We start from the raw sequence: 22,231 nt of genomic DNA, 5'->3' as shown, positions 1-22,231 counted from the left end.
TCTACCATTGATTTTGCTTTGTAACTTTTTATTCCCATCTAGATAATTTACTGAGCCATCTTAGTGTCACCTGCAAATTTGGGTTTACTCATTTCTATTTTGGAATGATGAATGGGACAGGATATATAGATTAAATGGAGAAGAACAGTAGGGACACCACAGAACAGGAGAGAGACTTAGGAGTTCATTATTCTTAAGGTAAATTAGTGATTCCATAACTAGAAAGCATGAATAATTATCAAAGGTACAGAGGAACTGGAAAAGACCAAAGTGGATAATCTCAGACTTTCCACTTAAACTCCATCAACTATTTGCCCACGCACTTAGTCTATGTCCCTTTACAATTTTCTCTTCTCATCTACACAACTTATGGTGCCATCTGGCAACTTGGGTTTACAACTCTCTATCTCAAATAACGCAATAAATAGTGAAAAGCTGAGACCTCATCAGAGTTTCTGAGGAACATCACTTTTTTTCCTGTTATTCTTTCATGGGATGCGGGTATCATTGGCAAGGCCAGTTGTTGCCCGTCTCTAATTGCCCTTGAACTGAATAGCTTGCTTGGCCATTTCAGAGGGCAATTAAAAGTCAACGACATTGTCCTGGGTCTGGAATCACACATAGGCCACACCAGGTAAGGATGACAGATTCCCTTGTCGAAAGGACATTAGTGAACAATCAATCATAATTTCATGGTCGCCATTACTGAGACTCGCTTTATAATCCATGTTTTAGGAATAGAAGTCTAATTCCACCAGTTGCCACAGCAGGATTTGAATTAGCCTGGGCCTCTAGATCACTAGTTCAGTGACCAAACCACTGTATCTCTTGTCGCATCCCATCAATCAGAGAACAAACCACATGGTCACATCCAATTCCATGTGAGCTCATATTTGCGAATAGCCTCGAGGAACTTAATAAAATTCCTTCCACATTTCTATATAGTCAACATCTGTAGGTATTCCCCAATCCACTGTGCCCCTGAAAGGTGCATCTAGATTAGTCTTGCATGACCTACCCTTCACAAGCCGACACTGACTTTCTTTGACCAACTATTACCTGACCAAATGACCAGTTTCTCTGATGAAAAATTCAGTAACTTCTCCACAGTTGATAAACTAAAAGGTCTATAGTTATTGGCTTTCTTAAATAATGAAGTGACAATTGCAGTTTTACATTTCAAAGGCACCATTCCAAAATCTAGTGTTGGATAATTACACCTGCATTCCCTCATCTATTTCATTTAATATCCTTGGTTGGAAACAATCATTATTTTATAATTTCATTATTTTATAATTTAAATCCCATTATAGTTTAAGGGATTAAGTCCCATTATTTTCTCCACTGGCATTTAAAAAAAATTATATTAAGCAATGATCACACTTTCTAGAATTGTTTATTTATTAACAGATTCAGCATTACCTGGGTTTGGAATGCTCAACATAAAGTATTGCTGGAAGCAAAATATGGAGCAGATTATAAAATGGAAGGAAATAAAGTTCAAAAAAGAAAAAAAACTACTTTCTTTTAATACTTAAGTAACAGTACATTTATTAGTGAGTACTGTCACAGTTCACAGGAACTATGTACCACAAAAGCAACACACCACATTAAATAAGAAAACTTATTTTAACAGATATTTCAACATAAAAAAGTTAACAAATAAGAAATATAAGATTAAAGAAAGTCTAAATGTTAAAACCTCTAGTATTTAAATGTGTCAAATTATCTACTACACACAGAAGTGATTGATGTCCAACCTTTACAAGTCTTTCCATCTGGTTGCAGTGTGAATCCTACAGGACAGCTGCACCGAACACCAGTAGAGGTGTCTTTACAGGTACGATCACAGCCTCCATTGTTGACTGCACATGTTTCTGTAGATAGCGGAAAAATTACTTGCTACCAATTTCTAATCTTGCATTATCATTTGAATTCATTAAAATATCCTAGTGAACTTATTAGGTTAAATTTTACAGCCAGTTGTAGAAAGTGAACTCAAAATACCTGACAGTTGTTAATTTATAATAGAAGCATTGAGTGATGCTTTTGAATATTCCTCATCTCAATGATAGAGTCATAGAGGTTTACAGCATGGAAACAAGTCCTTCGGCCCAACTTGTCCATGCCGCCCTTTTTAAAAAAAATCTCTATGCTATATGAATGGAGGGATACAAAAGAGTGGTCTAGTTTGGACCAGGGAGCGGCGCGGGCTAATTGTTCTTTGTTTCTCGTTTCAAGGCTTCATTCTATGATCATCTTGCTGGTGCCAGTACAGAGCGAGACTGCGGATAGTTGGGAACCTGTCTCGGGGGCAGGGAATTCATATGGTGTTCGTGGAGTGGAAATGAATAGGGTTGGGAAGCATTTTCCGATCAGGGCCAGTGTGATCTCCTGGACTCGTTTCGATCGCCTCAGGGGGTCGGAGAGGAATTTCCCAGATTTTTCTTTCCCCATATTGGCCCTGGGGTTTTCACTCTGGGTTTTCGCCTCTCCCTGGAGATCACATGGTCTGGAATGGGGGGGTAGGGGTGGGTTAATAGGTTGTGATGAACAAAGCATCATAGCTGTGAGGGACAGCTCGGGGATAGGATATTAGTATGTAGATAGGCTGGAAAATTGGGCGGGGATCCTGGATTCAGGATTCAATCCTGGACCGGGGAGCGGCGCGGGCTTGGAGGGCCGAAGGGCCTGTTCCTGTGCTGTATTGTTCTTTGTTCTTTGTTAATCCCAATTGCCCGCATTTGGCCCATATCCGTCTAAACCCATCTTACCCATGTAACTGTCTAAATGCTTTTTAAAGGACAAAATTGTACCCGCCTCTACTACTACCTCTGGCAGCTTCTTCCAGACACTCACCACCCTCTGTTTGAAAAATTGCCCCTCTGGACACTCTTGTATCTCTCCCCTCTCAACTTAAACCCGGCCACAGCTTTGACAAAGAGTCATCTGGACTTGAAACGTCAGCTCTTTTTTCTCCTTACAGATGCTGCCAGACCTGCTGAGATTTTCCAGCATTTCCTCTTTTGGTTTCACATTCCAACATCTGCAGTAATTTGCTTTTATAAGAGAATTTCATAGACTAATGACCCTCAGGGAAAAAAATTCTCATCTCTGTCTTAATTGGAAGATCCCAGGGCGTGATCTTAAAGCCCGTTCACTCCACGCTCTGGCTGCAGTGAGGTTGGAGAATTTGGCAGGCAGCCAAACCTCAGTTCACTGCAGCGGGATAGGAAAATCCCGCCGACGTGAACAGTGGTAAGATTCCAGCTCCTATCATTAAACAATGGCCCTAATTCTCATCTCTTCTGTAAAGGAGAACATCCTTTAAGACTCTTATCCCTTTAGCCTTTTATCAGACATTTATCTCTTTAGTCCATGACTTACGGACTATGTTGTGTCAGAGAAATGAAAGGGTCACTAAAACCAAATGGTCCTATCCATACTGAGTCATTTAATATTCAGGGCATAAATTCTGAGAAGGTCCATTGTGATACTTTAATGTAATAACAAAAGCATTTTAATACGAGTATTCTGTTGAGAGGGAGACACTTGACAAAGTCACAAGATGTGCTCTTATTAGGTTAGAAGGTCCCATTTAGGGACCAATTTAGGTTGGGGAAACACAAACAGTTAGAACAGCAAATGATAAAGCAATTTTTACGGTAATCTAAGCTAATGCTCCAATTCAATATTTTTATTCCAACCAAAGGCAGCTTTATGAAAAGGAGGTGACTCTCACAGGGAACAGACGAGTGAAAAAGTTGAAGTGGGAGTGTAATAATTTAGGAAGCCTGACTGGAAAGGAACATAGTTTATTTCAGAATGCAAAGTAAAACCATTACCTGCTTCTATTTTCTACGTATGTTTCTATGTAATGGTATCGTTTTAGCACCAGAAACACAGAAGATGGATTGCAGAATCTGGTACTTGTATCTGAAATACCCTCAAAATGACAAAAAGCTGTCCTACCTGCTGTGGCCAAAATGGCTGCAAATTTTAAGAAAATTTAAAATCAACATATCTGCTCTGTACTTTAGAGTTACTCTTTCAGCCCATGGCAGCAGAGTTATCATAAACTGCACTTGAAATGGATATTTGAAATGGGAAATGGACTCAATGAAGAACTGTACATTAATGGCAAAATTTATTAATAATAGATGGAGGGAAAATTGCAGATTATTGCTGTTTATTAAAAATGTATAATGAATCAAGCAACAATATACTTCATGTCAGAAAACAGACTAGTAACATTGCATAGTATAGAATGGCATTGGTGAAACACCAAAGCGCAAAGAAGCTAAATTGGAAAGGTTTGCATTTAATTCCTCCACTCTTCTAAATCGCTGATCTTAGCTATCCTGTTGTGGGAAGGTGCTAAAGCAGGGAGGGGGGGGGCGGTGTTAGCTACTGTTTACATCCCTCAGTACTGGCTAAAGGGCATTACTGGCTAAAGCATGAGAGCATAACATACCTTCTTAGACCAGTGGGGCCATGCAAGAAAGATGAAAACATAAAATAATTTAATATCCCCAAGGAACATAAAAGAACAAAAATGCGGAGAAGATTTTCAATAATTTTTATAGGCAGTTGTATCAGTGGTAAAATAAAGGGCACAAAATTAAGTTACATAACTGGTTCACCAATAGCAGAAGGTTACAACTGAACACCATCACACTATCGCTTGATTAGGTGAATGGACAAAATTCTCCACAGATATATTCGACAGATGTTCCACTGATTTTATGACAAAAATACAAGCTGTTTAACTTTTAATGGTTTGCTCATAAACTTTATGTATTACCCTGCAATTAAACACAGAGATATCCATCTTCTACATTTAAAATACTGCGTCCCACTCCCTCACCCCCTCCCCCCAAAGTTTTCTCCCCATCTCTCCCACAGGCAGTCATTCTTGCTAGGGTACAGGTCCATCGGTGCCTGCGAGCCTCCACAAGCATTTTTAACAAGGTGGTCATTTGTCAAGACTGAGCTGAGTCATTACATACTGATAGACTACTTAATAATGGAACACAGCACACCTCTGCCACAGTTTGCCTTCACCCAGCTCCACACACTGCCTACCCCCTCCCCTGTGCCAATCAGCAGCAAAATGGCTGGCTATTTTTTCCACCTCCCCAGTCCAGGAGTGCTGACGCTAACTGTTGCATGAGCTGAAACAATAACACCCACAGGAGACCAGTAAAGCGACTGCTTTCAAATTGAAAAGTAAGATCATCCTGACATCTTTCTAAACTTCAAATGTATTTTCAGCATAGTTAGTAACAGTTTGAAATATGCAAGAAGCATCTTAAAGAAACAGCAAGTACTTATTAGTATCCACTGCAGAGCCAATTATTTGAGTATTTAGTGTGCAAGGAAGCTAATGCAACAATGGTTAAATATTGAAAAGAAGCCCAGGCAATGCAACTGAACTGACAGTGTGATGGCGTTTGGATCCAGCTGAAAGTTTGAAATGAAAAGACAAAGAGAGCAAAAAGAAACTATCAGTGCGCTAGAAGCTTTTTATTTTTTACCCATTAGCAGTCGGCGTTTCACCCGCTTGTCCACATCAGTTACTGACGTGGCATTGTATTCAGAGTTCTCAATTGCAGCCTCAGCTTTTTCTATAATACAAGTAAGCACAAAATATATTGCAATCGGTCAAACCAAAGCAGAAAAAGTTTTTTTTAATGTGTTGTGGAAAGGCATCTAAACAATGTTTTCTTTCTTTATTGCTTTGACTTCCACATTGCATTACCAACTACTAAAAACAGAAAGTCCTGGAAACGTACAATAAAGATGTTGCAGTTGGAATCTTTTTCATTCCAACATTTAGAACCCCATTGTGCATTTCCAGCATTTCCTGTTCTTATTTCAGCTTTCTTGGGTTTCTTTTTATCTGTGGTTTACAGCAATACATTTTCTTATATTACTCATTCAGTTTTCTTGTGTACATGTAGCAGCTGGTCTTCCCTTTTCTTGACAGAATCAGGATGTAAATGAGAGCAGTCAAAAACTCACAACTATGCAAAATAAAAAACTGGGAATCAAACAGAAAAAGCATTCAAAAGCAACAGAAAGTGCATCAGAGATTTATTTTTCAAGAAGCAGCTTCTGCAAGCTGAGAAGCAATCCGGTACTGGATAAAGTTGGTAATCAAACGGAAACAGCTCAGTGAAGGAAAATGCAAAGCAAAATGCATGCAAAATAGTAAATGTTTACCGCAGTGCTGGTTGCCTGCTTGTCCATAATTGATCAAGCCAAATTTAAAAGCCAAACATTGTTTTGTTAAAAAGCATTGCAGACAAAAAACAATCAGCAGATAAAATGAAGTGACAGCTTTTCGACATGCTTTCAAAATGTTTAACACTGTCCCTTGATCATTCAATGTGATTAAAAACAGCCATTTTCCAAGACAAATAAGCAAGTTCTTAATTTCTAGTACAAGAAAGTTAGCATCGTTATACAGGAAAAACATTGTTAATGTATCTTTCTTCCGACAAGCTTGTTCCCATCCACTTTTACACAGTTAACTGAAAAAAATAACAGATCATCTACAAATCTTTTCATTTCATGCAATTGATTAGTGAATCCAAGCAGGAACTAATTACATTAGATGAAAACTGACAAAATCCTCTCTGTTCTGTGCGAGAGTTAGTGCCTCTCTTCAATCTCCCAGTCAGCTAAGAGAAGTCTCAGCTTCTTGTACTCTACATGTACAACAAATTAAGTTCGTATAAAATGATGACGGAGCATGGCTGCAATAGAGATCATTGTATTGAAAATATTGAAATTATTTTTAATTTCTGTTTGGCTGCAGATAAGACAGGCAATCAGAGTCAACAGCAGAGCACAACAGCTCGGAAGAGGAGAAAAGGAAATCACAGAGGAGAAGAATTAGTAAGCTTCTTGAAGAGGACAGAACAATATCATTTTGTGAGCAAATAAATTCTCATGCTTTCTGTTGCATTTGCACCTTTGTAAGTAAATGCTAAATGATTTTAGCCTTTGAAACATGTACAATATAAAGAGGATGTAAAGTTTGAAATATTGAAATCTTTTCAAATATTTTATGAGAATGTTCGAAATACACAACAAGTGAGTCAGCATTAATTGGTGAAAAGAAAAGACAGATTTTGAAGTTTCTGGAGAGCACACCTAGGCTGGAATTTTACTTTGCTTGGACAGGCGTGCACCCAACCTGGAAACACGTCAAATCGCACGAGAAAATGTCGGGCATGTGTCCTGACATCATCATGCACCTGCGCAATATTTCAATTAGCAGCCATACGCAGGTGTTGGAAGCGCGCTTCTCGACAATTAAGCAGGAAATTACACCCATTAAGGAGTCAATTAAAAACAATTTCAGATGGCCTGTCTACTTATATGGTTGGTGGGCGGCCTAATTGGCCAGGCGGTCTTAATGTTTTGAACACAACGTCAATCAAGAGCAGCATGAAATGTCAGGGCAGAAATAAAATTCAAAAAGTTGTCTGTGGACTGAGGTTTTCTGAGTTCTGCCATCAAGTGTTTGAATGTGCTATTTAGACATGGTTTGGTGCATTTTTTCATCACATTTAATTTGTACAGGCGTGCAACTCCCTGAAGCAGCTCTGCAGAAACGTCCACCTTGAGAGAGCCTATTAGAAGCACCAGTCCACACCCTCCTTTTTTCTTTGGTGCCCTCTTCCTGCTCCCCTTGGCAACACTGAGCTTTTTCGGGGCCAATCGCAGCTGGAAGCGCATTTCACATCTGGTTCCAGGCCCGCCAAGTGGGTGCAAAATTTACCCCCTGGACTCACCTTGAATTCTGACAGCTGAACTCTGATCTGATGATAGATGCACATCCCAACTATCATATCCTATCTTTTCTATTTGCAAATGCTGATTTTCTTGGTGTGCATTTCGCATTTTCTCTTTTAGTTTCAGATATCCACCATTTACAGTTTTATCCTTTTCAGTGGGAATTCAGAACAATTGAACATTTTCAAATTAATAACTGCAAAACAAGACTGTGCCAAATTTATATCAAATGTATTTTTCTAACACATCAAAGGTGTAGAAATATAAAGTTCAATTGGATAAAACGCCATTCCTACCGGCTCTGGAATTTTCCAGCACTCTCAGATTTCCATCCTCTATCATGACACATTGTCAGGTACAATTGGTGGCAGGGAAAACAACCAAACTTCTCCCAGAACAGGTTTTTGTGCATCAACTGGTCACCATGTCAGCATGAAATGACCTTTCATTCAAGGACTGGTTTTTTTGACAAGAGTAATAGCCCTATTCTGTAGTTATCTTTGTTGAGATATTTTTCTAATGAATTCTAATCACTAAATGTTTCCAGTAATCATTTTAAAAATATAGAAACAGCAACATATATATTACCCCTTTATGGCTATTGGCATCAAGTATGGTGAGAAGAACTAATGTGACAGTTGTAAACAACTCTAAGGTTTATTAGAGGGTGTGGCTGCTTAATGTGTCTGCAATCATACCAAATAATATTTATTAGTATACAGAGTAAGTGCATAAATTGTATTATTCTCCATGTGGGCTACAACAAATGCAATACATGTAGCAACAGTTTTTCTTCCTTTATGTAGCTGATTTATGATTAAAGAAAAACAGATTAACGTATACTTATTTGAAATAACCCCCACTACTATATACAGATCAGGGGCTTTAACTTGACAGCACAAGTGGAACTACAATTACACAAAATAGTAGCTGCTATCACCAAGAAATAGTTGTCTGAACAGTAACAACTTGTGATCCAAATGCTTTTAATTTTATCATCTAGCCCTGGATTCTGAGGTAGCTGAAATTTGCTTGGCTGAAATAACACTAGAAGTGTGGATGACACATGACAGGTGTAAACATCTACTGCCTAACAGCAATAAAAAAACATCCAAGTCTACGCTAGGACAAACAGGCAAGGATGATGTTGCCGGAACATTCTTCAAAGATTAATTTATCTTTGATTTGCTTCTGGGCTTGTGTAAACTCTCCATAGGAAAAATGTCAGTTCACTTACCAATGCAGATTTTCCCGTCTGACAGCAAGGCATACTTTTGATGGCAGCCACATACAGGTCCATCATCTGTATCATCACATGTATGATGGCACCCACCATTTCCATGATTACACGTTACTAAAAAAGATTACACACATCTAAAAGAAACAGCTGATCATTATCACAATCATATTAAACTGTCCCAGACATCTTTAACTTCATAAACTAAACAGGACAAACAATAAAATCATACTTTTATTGAAATGTTAGGCTCACTCACCGGCCAAACAACTCACTGCTAAAGGTCTTGGCATGTCAGATTTTTTTGAAGGGGGATTCAAACTCGGATTTGTGTTGATCTGGTTGTTGCACAGATAACCAACTTTAACATCTTTATTCCAAGGATATGCAGACTAATGGTGCACCTGCTGCCAGCCAGTCTTCTAGCCAGGCACATAGTCATTTTTAAACAGAAATCCAGCATTTTACATCAATATTGGTGCAATCCAGGGAAAAAAATACCCTTTTCCATAAGCTCAGCATTTCACTTCAGTTGATTTAAACCAGAGGTCAAACAGAACCCTTAAGGACAGAGACATTCTTAAGAACAGTTGGGAAGGTTGAATTCTTTTTGGTTTCAGTGTTCCAAAAGAAGACACAAGGAAACAGAAAAATGAAAAGAATTTACGTACATAGGCATCCCCTCTGATTCCTGGCTAGTTCAAAACCAGGCCTACATTCACAGGCTACTCCTCCTTTTGGTGTTTCTCTACAGATGTGGGCACAGCCATGGTCTTTGTTCATGCAACTCATTCCTTCTGAAGCAAGATAATAGAACAATCAGAAATACAATTTGTTAAGAAATCTTGTTCAAAGTAATTGTTTATACAGAGACAACATGCGGACAGTGTAAAATACCTGCAAACAGAATCAGAATTATCTGTCAATTCACTATATTCTGTAAAGTCAGAGGGGAGGAATTTGCTCATGTAATGTTAATGGCACCATGCAAACACACCTCGATTCCCTGGTGACAGACAGGCAATGCCTCAGATCTCTATTTTCACGGCTTTCTTCAACGATATCAATGAATGCATGAAATTTTCCCACCATAATATTTCCATTTTTCTTAAACTGAGTTCTTTGGGAGAGCTTTAGGTAAATGTCAACACTGGTTCAGTGGTGGATTTTAGTCAGAGGGTTATTGGTTCAAATTCCAGTTCCGGCCTTGAGCACATAATCATGATTGATGTGCAGTACTGAGGGAATACTGATTGTCCATAGGTACCATTCAGTCAGATGAGGTGTTAAACTAGGAAACCATCTGCCTGTCAAAGTGGACATTAAAGAGCTCAGAGAACTATTCAAAGAAGAACAGACAATTATTCCAGTGATTGTTTCTCTCTCAAACACTCACCAAAGAGTTAAGACCCTCTTTAAAACTTATTCCTTTGACCAAGATTTTGGCCACCCTTCTTTGGCATGGCATCCATTTGGTTTGATTAAGCCTCTGTGAACTGCCTGGGGTGTTTTTCTAAATTGAAAGCACTATGTAGATACAAATTGCTGTTGACAAAGTTATTTGTCTCACTGCTGCCTGAGAGATCTTGTGTGATACTGTAGTTGCCCAAACCTCAGTAATCACTGCATTCTAAAACTTAGTACATGTGTGAAGCACTTTGAGCTTCGTGAGAGATGTCATAAACCAGAAGTGTAAACTGATTTTACATTATTTTACATCTGCTATCTTTTTCCAATAATTCCTGTCTTATTTTTAAGAAGGTGCTGACCTTGTAGCGGGCAACAGTCCCCTGGGCGGCACGGTAGCACAGTGGTTAGCACTGCTGCTTCACAGCTCCAGGGTCCCAGGTTCGATTCCTGGCTCGGGTCACTGTCTGTGTGGAGTTTGCACATTCTCCTCGTGTCTGCGTGGGTTTCCTCCGGGTGCTCCGGTTTCCTCCCACAGTCCAAAGATGTGCGGGTTAGGTTGATTGGCCAGGTTAAAATTGCCCCTGAGATGCGTAGGTTAGAGGGATTAGCGGGTAAATATGTGGGGGTAGGGCCTGGGTGGGATTGTGGTCGGTGCAGACTCGATGGGCCGAATGGCCTCCTTCTGCACTGTAGGGTTTCTATGATTCTAAGTCCTGTTCACCCTCCTGCTGCTTGCTTATGTAATGTGGAGATGCCGGTGTTGGACTGGGGTAAGAAGTCTCACAACACCAGGTTAAAGTCCAACAGGTTTATTTGGTAGCACAAGCTTTCGGAGTGTCGTTCTTCTTCAGGTGAGTGAGGAGTTGTGTTCACAAACAGGGCATATAGAGACACAAACTCAATTTACAAGATAATGGTTGGAATGCGAGTCTTTACAGGTAATCAAACTGATAACCAAGTTCCGCACACATGAGGATGGCCTCAACCGGGATCTTGGGTTCATGTCACACTATCTGTAACCCTCATGACTTGCCTGGGCTTGTAAAATCTCACCAATTGTCCTGGCTGGCGACAATACACACCTCTTTAACCTGTGCTTAACCCTCTCTCCACTCACATTGTCTGTACCTTTAAGACTTGATTACCTGTAAAGACTTGCATTCTAACCATTATCTTGTAAGTTGAGTTTGTGTTTATATATGCCCTGTTTGTGAACACAATTCCTCACTCACTTGAAGAAGGAGTGACGCTCCAAAAGCTTGTGCTACCAAATAAACCTGTTGGACTTTAACCTGGGATTGTGAGACTTCTTACTGTGCTTGCTTATGTGGCCATTCAGATCTATAGTAAGAAGTCTCACAACACCAGGTTAAAGTCCAACCTTTTTTTTTAAAGTCCAACAGGTTTATTTGGTAGCAAAAGCCACTAGCTTTCGGAGCGCTGCCCCTTCGTCAGGTGAGTGGGAGTTCTGTTCACAAACAGGGCATATAAAGACACAAACTCAATTTACAGAATAATGGTTCGAATGCGAGTCTTTACAGGTAATCAAGTCTTAAAGGTACAAACAATGTGAGTGGAGAGAGTGTTAAGCACAGGTTAAAGAGATGTATATTGTCTCCAGACAGGAAATTAGTGAGATTTTGCAAGCCCAGGCAAGTCGTGGGGATTACAGATAGTGTGACAATGAACCCAAGATCCCGGTTGAGGCCGTCCTCATGTGTGCGGAACTTGGCTATCGGTCTCTGCTCAGCGACTCTGCACTGTCGTGTGTTGTGAAGGCCGCCTTGGAGAATGCTTACCCGAAGATCAGAGGCCGAATGCCCATGACAGCTGAAGTGTTCCCCAACAGGAAGAGAACACTCTTGCCTGGTGATTGTCGTTGGACTTTAACCTGGTGTTGTGAGACTTCTTACTGTGTTTACCCCAGTCCAACGCTGGATCTCCACATCATTCAGATATATGCCAGAGAGTGCGTGCTAGGGGGCTACTCAATTTTTGAGGGCATCGCAACTGAACCCCATGAGCCTATACTTATCTGGCAATCCCCCACCCCCCTGGAGGTAACAAGGACAACTTCAACTGCTAACAGCACAGAGCAAAATGAAAGACAAAGCACAGAGCAGGGAATAAGTCTGGACTTTCCTGGTTTGTATAGCTCAGCCACTGAGTATCAAGCACCTGAGGCATCAAAAAAACTTACATGACATCTTTAAATCATCATATGTGATGATTACTGCTAATGTGTGACACTTAAAAGATCTGTATATTATCAAACTGACTAAGAAGTGACATAAACCTCAAGATCAGAGGTCACAATCCATGCTTCGGTGTTGAGATTTATGATGTCATCTGAACTTCTGAGTGGAGTAAATCACTCTCACATATCTATTATTCGCTATATAATTGGCTTCTCTGACAGTTGCAAGCTGTTCACACCAGAGCTATCAATCTGCACACTGTTGGGATGAAAAGGGCACAGCTAACCTGACTCAGCAGGTTTTGACAAAAGGCTGTGACCAATTAAACTATAAACACGCATGCCACAAGTATTCATTGAACCGTGGCTTTGACATTCTCTCAGCTATGTAACAGGTAACTCTTAATCACCAGACAACTGCATTAAACAGAATTTGGAATTGAAGTCCCAACTGTACAAAAGCTGAGCTGATACCGAGCCAGTCTGACGAAGAACACAAGGGATAGGAACAGGAGTAGACCATACAGCCTGTCAAGCCTGCTCTGCCAATCAACAGAGTAACGGCTGATCTTGGGTTTCAACTCCACTTTCCCGCACTCTCCCCATATCCCTTGATTTCCCAAATGACCAAAACTTTGTCCATATCCCAGCTTTATATATAGTCACCAATCGAGCATCCACAAACCTTTTCAATTTTTGGAATTTTTGAATTCCAAAAATTGACAACCCTTTGAATGAAGAAATTTCTCCTCATCTCAGTCTAAAATGATCACTGCTTATCCTGAGACTGTGCCCCATGTTCTAGCAATCATCACTCAAAGAATTGGTCACACCATATCATGAATTACATTTTCTAAGCACAGTTTTTGGGAGACGATTAGCAGGCAAATGGAACCCAATTTTAAATATTAAAATTATTAAAATAAGGTTCCTGATTAAATTGTAGTTTTAGGTTGAAATTCCATCCAAAAATACAGATCAATAGGTCTGGTTTGCCGGGCGTAGTGCCAGGTTATTTTTTTTTGAGTTGCTGTTGCTGAACAGTACTTTTTTGCCACTAAACTTTTATCAACTTCTCTGTTTACCATTTTGCACTTTTTGACCTGTGCAACGCTGCGTAAGCCAAGATCTTCCCATAGGGTTGGCAATTGCTTCTATACAACAAGCTACAGCTAACAAAGTTAGAACAATAGGAATCCCTTTGGCTGTTCCAGTTGTGCTACGTGAATTCGACAATGACAATTTCACACTGCAACGAAACCTATACCTCAGGTAGGTTCCACATCAACCATAAAGCAGGAATGAACCAGAAGGGTTATCAACACATAAATGTCCAAATGGTTTCTGACCAGAGAATTGAGATTCTCTGACATGATGGCCTCTATTTTACCATTTTGATTCTAAGTGCTGGGTGGACTTGAAACTGGGAGTGTTTCAGATCTGACTTTTAGACCCGTTCTCAAGCGCCTCCATACGCACTCTGCCTGCAAAAATAACAGCGATTCCGAATCGTGCGGCACAAGCCTGTGGGCGGGGCTTAACACGCCTGAAACTCTGCAGCTCCGATCAGCGCTTCCAACTGCGCATGCACAGAGAAAAAAATGATAGAATGCTGCTCTCCTGCTACATTCTTCCTGGGCTGGATAATGCCTCCCCCTGGCCCCCACAGACATTTCCCCACCACTCACAACATTACTGACCCCCTTATCCCCCCACCACCCCGCCATCCAGACCGATCGCAGGCCCCTCCCCCACTTCCCCCACCGATCTCAGGCAGAGTGGCAGTGGACCCAGCCCCCCCCCCCCCCCTCCACCCCCCACCCGATCTCAAGCAGAGAGCCGTCAGGTGCTCGTCACTTACCTCCTCACTAACTAGAGCGCCCAAATCGGACTTTTGTGGAGCATGTCTGTTTCACGCCAATTCTGGATGGGCGAATGCGGTGGTAAAGGGGGAAGTGCCGGTCAGGTTGGGCATGCAGCCCATTAAGTCAATTTAAATGCATGCAAATGCCCATTTCGGGTGCGGTCCCGATCGCGGCCATTTTCGGGCCTTGGTAAAGGGGGAACCGGCGCGGAGGTGGGCGCGGATGGCGCTACTCGCCTCACGCCCAACTTTACCAAGTTTTCACGCCTGAAACCGGGTGCAACTTGATGGTAAAATCGGGCCTGATATCTAGAGAAACACCCATTTATGTATTCATTATGTAGCAGTCCACAGTGCCTGTTTTAACTGGAGATGACCAAGCGTACGAATAGATGGTTTCTACAAGACTCTCCTTTGTTCCCCATTTGCTTCAACAACTTCAAGAAATCATTCCACATTGCCTGCAAATTTTATCACACCTCCTCCTTGCAGCAGGTATTGATTTTTCTCTTCACCATATCGGTAACTGCAACACTATATTCCGCACCCTATCCTTTCCCCTCTGTACTCTATGAACGGTATATTTTGTCTGTATAGCACGCAAGAAACAACAGTTTTTACAGTATCCCAATAATGTAACAATAATAAATCAAAGAATGGGCCATATTTTGATGTCATGATGTGGAGATGCCGGTGTTGGACTGGGGTAAACACAGTAAGAAGTCTCACAACACCAGGTTAAAGTCCAACAGGTTTATTTGGTAGCAAAAGCCACTAGCTTTCGGAGCGTTGCCCCTTCGTCAGGTGAGTGGGAGTTCTGTTCACAAACAGAGCATATTAAGACACAAACTCAATTTACAAAATAATGATTGGAATGCGAGTCTTTACAGGTAATCAAGTCTTAAAGGTACAGACAATGTGAGTGGAGAGAGCGTTAAGCACAGGTTAAAGAGATGTGTATTGTCTCCAGACAGGACAGTTAGTGAGATTTTGCAAGCCCAGGCAAGTCATGGGAATTACAGATAGTATGACATGAACCATATTTTGATGTAGCAGGGCACCTAATGGCATCTGGCATCGGTTAGAGTTGTCCTTGCATCCTTCAGCTCTGAGCGTGTTTGTACATGAAGAATTTGAAAGTGTGAGCTGATAGTATCACAGTGAGTGAATCAGGGTATCTGGGTCCTCTATAAACCAGGCAAGTGTATCTCCTTAATCAATCAGATTAATAAATAAACAGTGCAAGGACTGAGAAGCAAGTATAAATTAGAGAGGATGAACTCAATGTGAAATCAAATATAGACAGTGAAGGGGAAAAAACATTTGATAAGAGAGAGAAAGAAAAAGAGACAGAAATGAAAAAGTAAATAAAATAAAAAATTTAAAATTGACATTAGAAAATTTAAAATTGACAACAATTAATACCTGAAGAATCAGACTACTCATTTGTAACAGTTAATTTTCAATGCCAGTGTGGTTGACTGGCAGTCATTGACACATACGCCATTAAAAGGGTATTTTTGCTTTAAGTAACTTTATGTGATGAGTTTAGTTACATCTCCCATGCAAATACAGCAACTTCACCCTATTCAAAGCATGTTCATGGTCAGACAGGTCATGTTTCTTGGACTATTGGCTCGGATCAAGTGTTGGATCAAACCTAAGATGGGGTGCAATGCCTTATCTTATCAGCCTGAATCTTGTTTGTCTCTCTTGTGGAGACTATGAGTTGGATTTTGAATTTGGTTTTGGGGGCAAGCAAGGAATGGATTTGGGTTTGCCCCGGTTCACTCCGAGCATTGGCTTTCTAACTTTAAGGATGGAGTAAAACAACTTTTTTAAAAGGCTCATGGTCAGACAGACAGTGGTATGCGGCACGGTGGTACAGTGGTTAGCACTGCTGCCACACAGCGCTCGGGATCTGGGTTTGATTCCCGGCTCGGGTCACTGTCTGTATAGAGTTTGCACATTCTCCCCACGTCTGCGTGGGTTTCCTCCGGGTGCTCTGGTTTCCTCCCACAGTCCAAAGATGTGCGAGTTAGGTGGATTGGCCATGCTAAAATTGTCCATTAGTGTCAGGGGGATTAGCAGGTAAATATATGGGGTTACGGGAATAGGGCCTGGGTGGAATCATTGTCAGTGCAGGCTCGATGGGTCAAATGGCCTCCTTCTGCACTCTCGGGATTCTATGATTCTATGTCATATTGTAAAACCTAATAGCAACTTGTATAGCAACATTTGGATATTGGCCTGAAGTTGCAATGCTATTTACATAATAAATAACGGGTGAACACCATTAGCCTTATTATATTTTGATAGCAAATTCTTGCTTAAGCTATTAAAGAGAAAGTACCATATGAATGGGAAATCCTTTGTTATTTCATGACATAACATGTATTCTTCTTTCATAACGTAATGCAGCATCATAAATGGCAGCAATAATGGGTTGCCTCCCCCTTCACTACTGCCCCAAATCACTTCAAGATTGACAATGAGATTTGGCAGCATGTTGACTACACCATATTTCTCACTGAATTTAAATTTCACAAGATTTACTGTCTGTTGACTGTAATGTCAGGGGTAAAAAAATGGAAGAATCAGTCTTCACTAATCAAAGTTTCCATTGATATTAGATGAAGACAATAAATGACACCAGATCGATTTATAACAATGCATTTAGTTGCTCTCTTTTCACCTCACCTTCTTATAAAAATCTTCGGAATTAATCCTAGCAAAAGGTTGAGAAATCTTTGAGACTGACCCTTCAGTGACTTGTAGGTTTTCTCCTGACAAGGTACTGGGATGAAAATGGTCTTGAGCAGTAGCGGGTTGGCAGACCATATTAGACCTCAACTGATTTCATTTTCATTGCAGTGGGGTTCAAAATCACTATTGCGGTTTTGCACTCTTGATGGAAAACAATTTCAGTCCTACACTACCTTCACCAGCACCGAGCCTGAAGGCACTACTAGTATAACACAGAAGTATTGGGCTGGTTTAAGCAGATAAAGTCCAATTCCAATTAACAATTAATTTTACAAGTGGTGACAAAGATGTAACCTCTTCCTTCATCTGAGGAGTACAATGCTCAGTACTTTCCTCTCTTACTGGAAAAACAAGTAGCACAAATGGCATCGAAAGTAAATTGTGACACCGTAAAACCTCATTGAATGGCACAGCAGGATAGACTGTGAGAAACAGAGCTAATGGAGAAGTCTAACTAACAAAACAAACACCATCTCCTTCTTACATGGTGCAAATTCATGGGATGTTTAATATGTGCAATTGTGCAATCTGAAGTGGTAAAGAATAGGAATCCCCACAGCACAAACATACCCAAACTGCAATAGCATTCAAATAAGCTTAAGAGTGGAAAGATTACACCATAGCAGCCAAACACAAGATGAATGTCTTATTTAGGATATATAAAAGAATTACACCAAGTGCAGCAAGTGAACTAGCAAAGGCATTGTTTTCTTTGCATATGATACTAATGGGGAATTTCAGACACTTTTACAAACATGGACAAGAATTAAGCGAATTGACAGTTCATACTAATTAAAATATAATTATGAACACTGATACTGCCATTTTTATAATGGGGCATAGGGGATGACAGGCCCTGCAGTATTGCAGGAGGTAAAGGAATGAGCTCTTACAAATTAGCACTCAGAGTATGTCAACACAGCGCTATTCCTGAATATGCCAACACAGTGCTATTCCTGAATACGGCTGGGTAGAGGTCCGTACAGCACCAAGCAATTAACAGAACACTGTGAACACCACACAAAGTACTGTATCAATGTGTACTTCTCTACTCCCATAAACCTTCCTAAAGTGCAAAAGGGGTGGAAGGAGATCATTTTAGTCACACTTCAGTTGTTCTTAATGAGATAGTACTGTATTAGAACCAGTGTAAGTTCACAATTCAGCAACAGGAAATACGATTGTTCACAAAAAAAGGACAGACTTTGTGAATGCTTTCTGCCATAAATTACATTTCTGCTTCAAGTCATTTCATGTGTTAAAGCAGAATAAATATGTTAACTTTATTGTCACTGTCTTTACTGTTTGTCAGGTTTCAGTCTACTTCTGAGTTCTGTTTGAATAGCGCAATGCACATCAGCATAGTGGCAATATTACCACCAGATTCCTACAGGTTCACACATAATTCATACCTGACACAGCCTGGAAAAAAGTCCCAATCGCCATAGCAACATGCTTCATTAGTCGGGTCTACAGAATTTCAAATGCACCATCTCAAGATAAAATAAAACACGTTAAGCTCCAAGAGCCAGGTCCATCATTCAAAGTGATAAGTGCCCCAGGGTGCTTCAGCAGGGGTCTTTTGTTCTGTCTCAGCTGAAGGTCTGAGTTTGACAGCAATGTCGAGATGAATAGTGAGGGAGAGGAGCAACCTCTTTATAGTCAGAAATTTGACTGCTTCAATAAATAACATTTACTGAGCAAGACAAAACCGTTTCTCTTCCCCACATCCCAAATTTTACATGTGCACAGAAGTTTAAACACAGGGACATCAATAAATGCCAGTTCTGTTACTTATCAGAACAAATATCTGATCACAATCTATAGTTATTGCATTTATTCATCAATGTTATTGTATTTTATTTTACATTTTTAAAGAATATTTAAATAGACTAATTTGTATGGCATGTAGCAACGGTTGGGTACTTTGTCAAAATCTGTAATCAAGGCGGCAAATTCAATATTGGTGACTTCTGGACAGTCACAGCTTTGCTCTGTTGGTCAAACACTGCTGTCTATACAAATGAGCAAAGCTACACATTTTGATGAAGAAGCAGACAGAATAACAGAATTAAGCCCAAGGCCACAGATAAAAATACGATAATCCCATGTAATAAAAATAGAACTTGGCTTATTAAGCATGGATAAGTCGGAATTTATTTCAATTTAAACCTGGAGATCTGAGGCTATTGATTTTGATTGCCACATTGCTCTCTAGCCATTAATCCTGTTTCCAAAGGGGGCTAAACTAATATAAATATATACACACAAGCCCTGTGCCTTGTTCAACCCATCTATCCCCAATACCACTTAATTCTGTAATTGGATTATTGTTTGCTTTTATTCACCTTACTCCACCACTTCCAAAACCATTACTTAAACTCTTTTTTATGCCTAGACTAGACTTCTTCAATGCCCTCTTATTTCCCATCTATAACACCAACTTGTCCCCACACTTTCTGCCGACAACATGACACAGACTAGGACCTGCTTGGCTATCCTTTTGACATAAGCTCGCTTCATATCCGCCAGTGCCCTGAATTTGAAATCCTAATGCTAATCTACAAATCCTGCTGTAGCCATATCCCTCTCAATCTCTCCAACCTGCTCTAAGATTTTGCCCCTCCATTGCCCTGTTACCTTCTTCCACTGCTACCCACCCCTCCACCAGTGATAGAGCCTTCGGTTTTCATAGCTTGTTCTCTGGAACTTCACCTTTGAAACCCTGTTCTATCCCTAAAGGGTCTTCATTCATGTTGCCAGGCATTTCCCTGAGCTTCCTACACAGTTTCAGTTCCTCTTCCTTTATGCACCACAGCTCTTGGCACTGAAAGTACTATATAACAGTGAGCTACTGTTGCTTTTTTTATTGTTCAATCACCATACTAAGCCACTGTCAAGGAGTAACAATGCCTAGTATATTATAATGTGGAGATGCCGGCGTTGGACTGGGGTAAACACAGTAAGAAATCTAACAACACCAGGTTAAAGTCCAACAGGTTTATTTGGTAGCGAATGCCACGAGCTTTCGGAGCGCTGCCCCTTCGTCAGGTGGAGTGGGAGATGTGCTCACAAACAGGGCAGACAGAGACACAAACTCAATTTACAGAATAAGGATAATAAGGATTGGAATGCTAATCAAGCTAATCAATGCTAATACAGCTAATCAAGTCTTAAAGGTACAGACAATGTGAGTGGAGAGAGCATTAAGCACAGGTTAAAGAGATGTGTATTGTCTCCAGACAGGACAGCTAGTGAGATTTTGCAAGTCCAGGCAAGTTGTGGGGGTCACAGATAGTGTGACATGAACCCAAGATCCCAGTTGAGGCCGTCCTCATGTGTGCAGAACTTGGCTATCAGTTTCTGCTCAGTGAGCCTGCAGTGTCGTGTGTCGTGAAGGCCGCCTTGGAGAACGCTTACAACACCAGGTTAAAGTCCAACGGGTTTATTTGGTAGCGAATGCCACGAGCTTTTGGAGCGCTGCCCCTTCGTCAGGTGGAGTGGGAGATGTGCTCACAAACAGGGCAGACAGAGACACAAACTCAATTTGCAGAATAAGGATTGGAATGCTAATCAAGCTAATCAATGCTAATACAGCTAATCAAGTCTTAAAGATCAGAGGCTGAATGCCCGTGACCGCTGAAGTGCTCCCCAACAGGAAGAGAACAATCTTGCCTGGTGATTGTCGAGCGGTGTTCATTCATCCGTTGTCGTAGCGTCTGCATGGTTTCCCCAATGTACCATGCCTCGGGACATCCTTTCCTGCAGCGTTTCAGGTAGACAATGTTGGCCGAGTTGCAAGTGTATGTACCGTGTACCTGGTGGATGGTGTTCTCACATGAGATGATGGCATCTGTGTCGATGATCCGGCACGTCTTGCAGAGGTTGCTGTGGCAGGGTTGTGTGGTGTCGTGGTCACTGTTCTCCTGAAGGCTGGGTAGTTTGCTGCGGACAATGGTCTGTTTGAGGTTGTGCGGCTGTTTGAAGGCAAGAAGTGGGGGTGTGGGGATGGCCTTGGCGGGATGTTCGTCTTCATCAATGACATGTTGAAGGCTCTGGAGGAGATGTCGTAGCTATATCATAAACAGGGCCACTGGTTTTCCCATTTTCACAGGATAATGGAAGCAGGAAAAAACTTTGTCTTTTTTCTGGAATTTCTTTCTCTGAAGCCGCAGTTGAGGCCAAAACATTGTAGGTTTTCACGAAGGAGTAGATATAGCTCTTGGGGCTAAAGGGATCAAAGGATATGGTGGGAAAGCAGGAACAGGTTACTGAGTTGATCAGCCATGATCATAATGAATGGCAGAGCAGGCTTGAAGGACCTACTCCTGCTACTTTCTATGTTTCTGTGTTCTTACTGTTCACAAAAGACAGGACGGCCTTTGCCTCGATCCCTGATCCGTGCAGAGTAGCTGATTCCAGCCAGCTTAGCAATTGGAATATTATAATGCATTTAGCTACCCGAGGTGGGTTGAAGGATAAATCAGCTACGGTTCCTGTCCCTGGTAATTGCTTGCTTGTAGCCCCATGGAAGTACATGTGATTATTCTCCGACTGAGGGCAGGACGAATTTGACTTCCTCTCATCCCTTCCATAACCATCAATAAAAACAGTCAATAGTTTTATTAATGGAAAAGGGGGAGGATAGAAAATTGTTGGAAGAAAGGAGAAGAAAATGTTGAAGATAAAAATTGTTGAAGCCCTTTTGTAGCACAACTGAAACAATGTTAGAAGGTTACTGGTGACTAAAGGCTTAACACCTGGAAAATAGCAATGCTTTTAACAAAATGTTAGAGACATTCCCCTGACAGGCAGGAAATGCATCACAAGATGGGATAATAAGCCAACAGGGCAGGAAGGCCCTGCATGAAAACAGGGTTGCCTTAGACTGCACTGGCCCCATGATCTAATAGCCCACCAACACTCTGCCCAGGCAAGAACCTTAATGCAA

The 22,231-nt window shown here is 40.9% G+C and overlaps 1 protein-coding gene across 1 annotated transcript in view; it reads right to left on the bottom strand.

Annotated features, from left to right (window-relative positions):
* The window catches only part of scube2 (signal peptide, CUB domain, EGF-like 2), a 135,379-nt gene that overhangs the window by 73,528 nt on the left and 39,620 nt on the right, over nt 1-22,231 (bottom strand). Inside the window, exons 5-8 of the mRNA XM_078221269.1 lie at nt 9,715-9,840; nt 9,044-9,160; nt 5,538-5,627; nt 1,761-1,877 (exon numbers count right to left, since the gene is read on the bottom strand). Coding sequence (XP_078077395.1) covers nt 1,761-1,877; nt 5,538-5,627; nt 9,044-9,160; nt 9,715-9,840 — 450 coding nt within the window. The remainder of the gene's footprint in view (nt 1-1,760; nt 1,878-5,537; nt 5,628-9,043; nt 9,161-9,714; nt 9,841-22,231) is intronic.

Source organism: Mustelus asterias, chromosome 9 (assembly GCF_964213995.1).
Source record: "Mustelus asterias chromosome 9, sMusAst1.hap1.1, whole genome shotgun sequence".
Lineage (NCBI taxonomy): Eukaryota > Metazoa > Chordata > Chondrichthyes > Carcharhiniformes > Triakidae > Mustelus > Mustelus asterias.
This window is presented reverse-complemented; position numbering and strand designations above follow the sequence as displayed.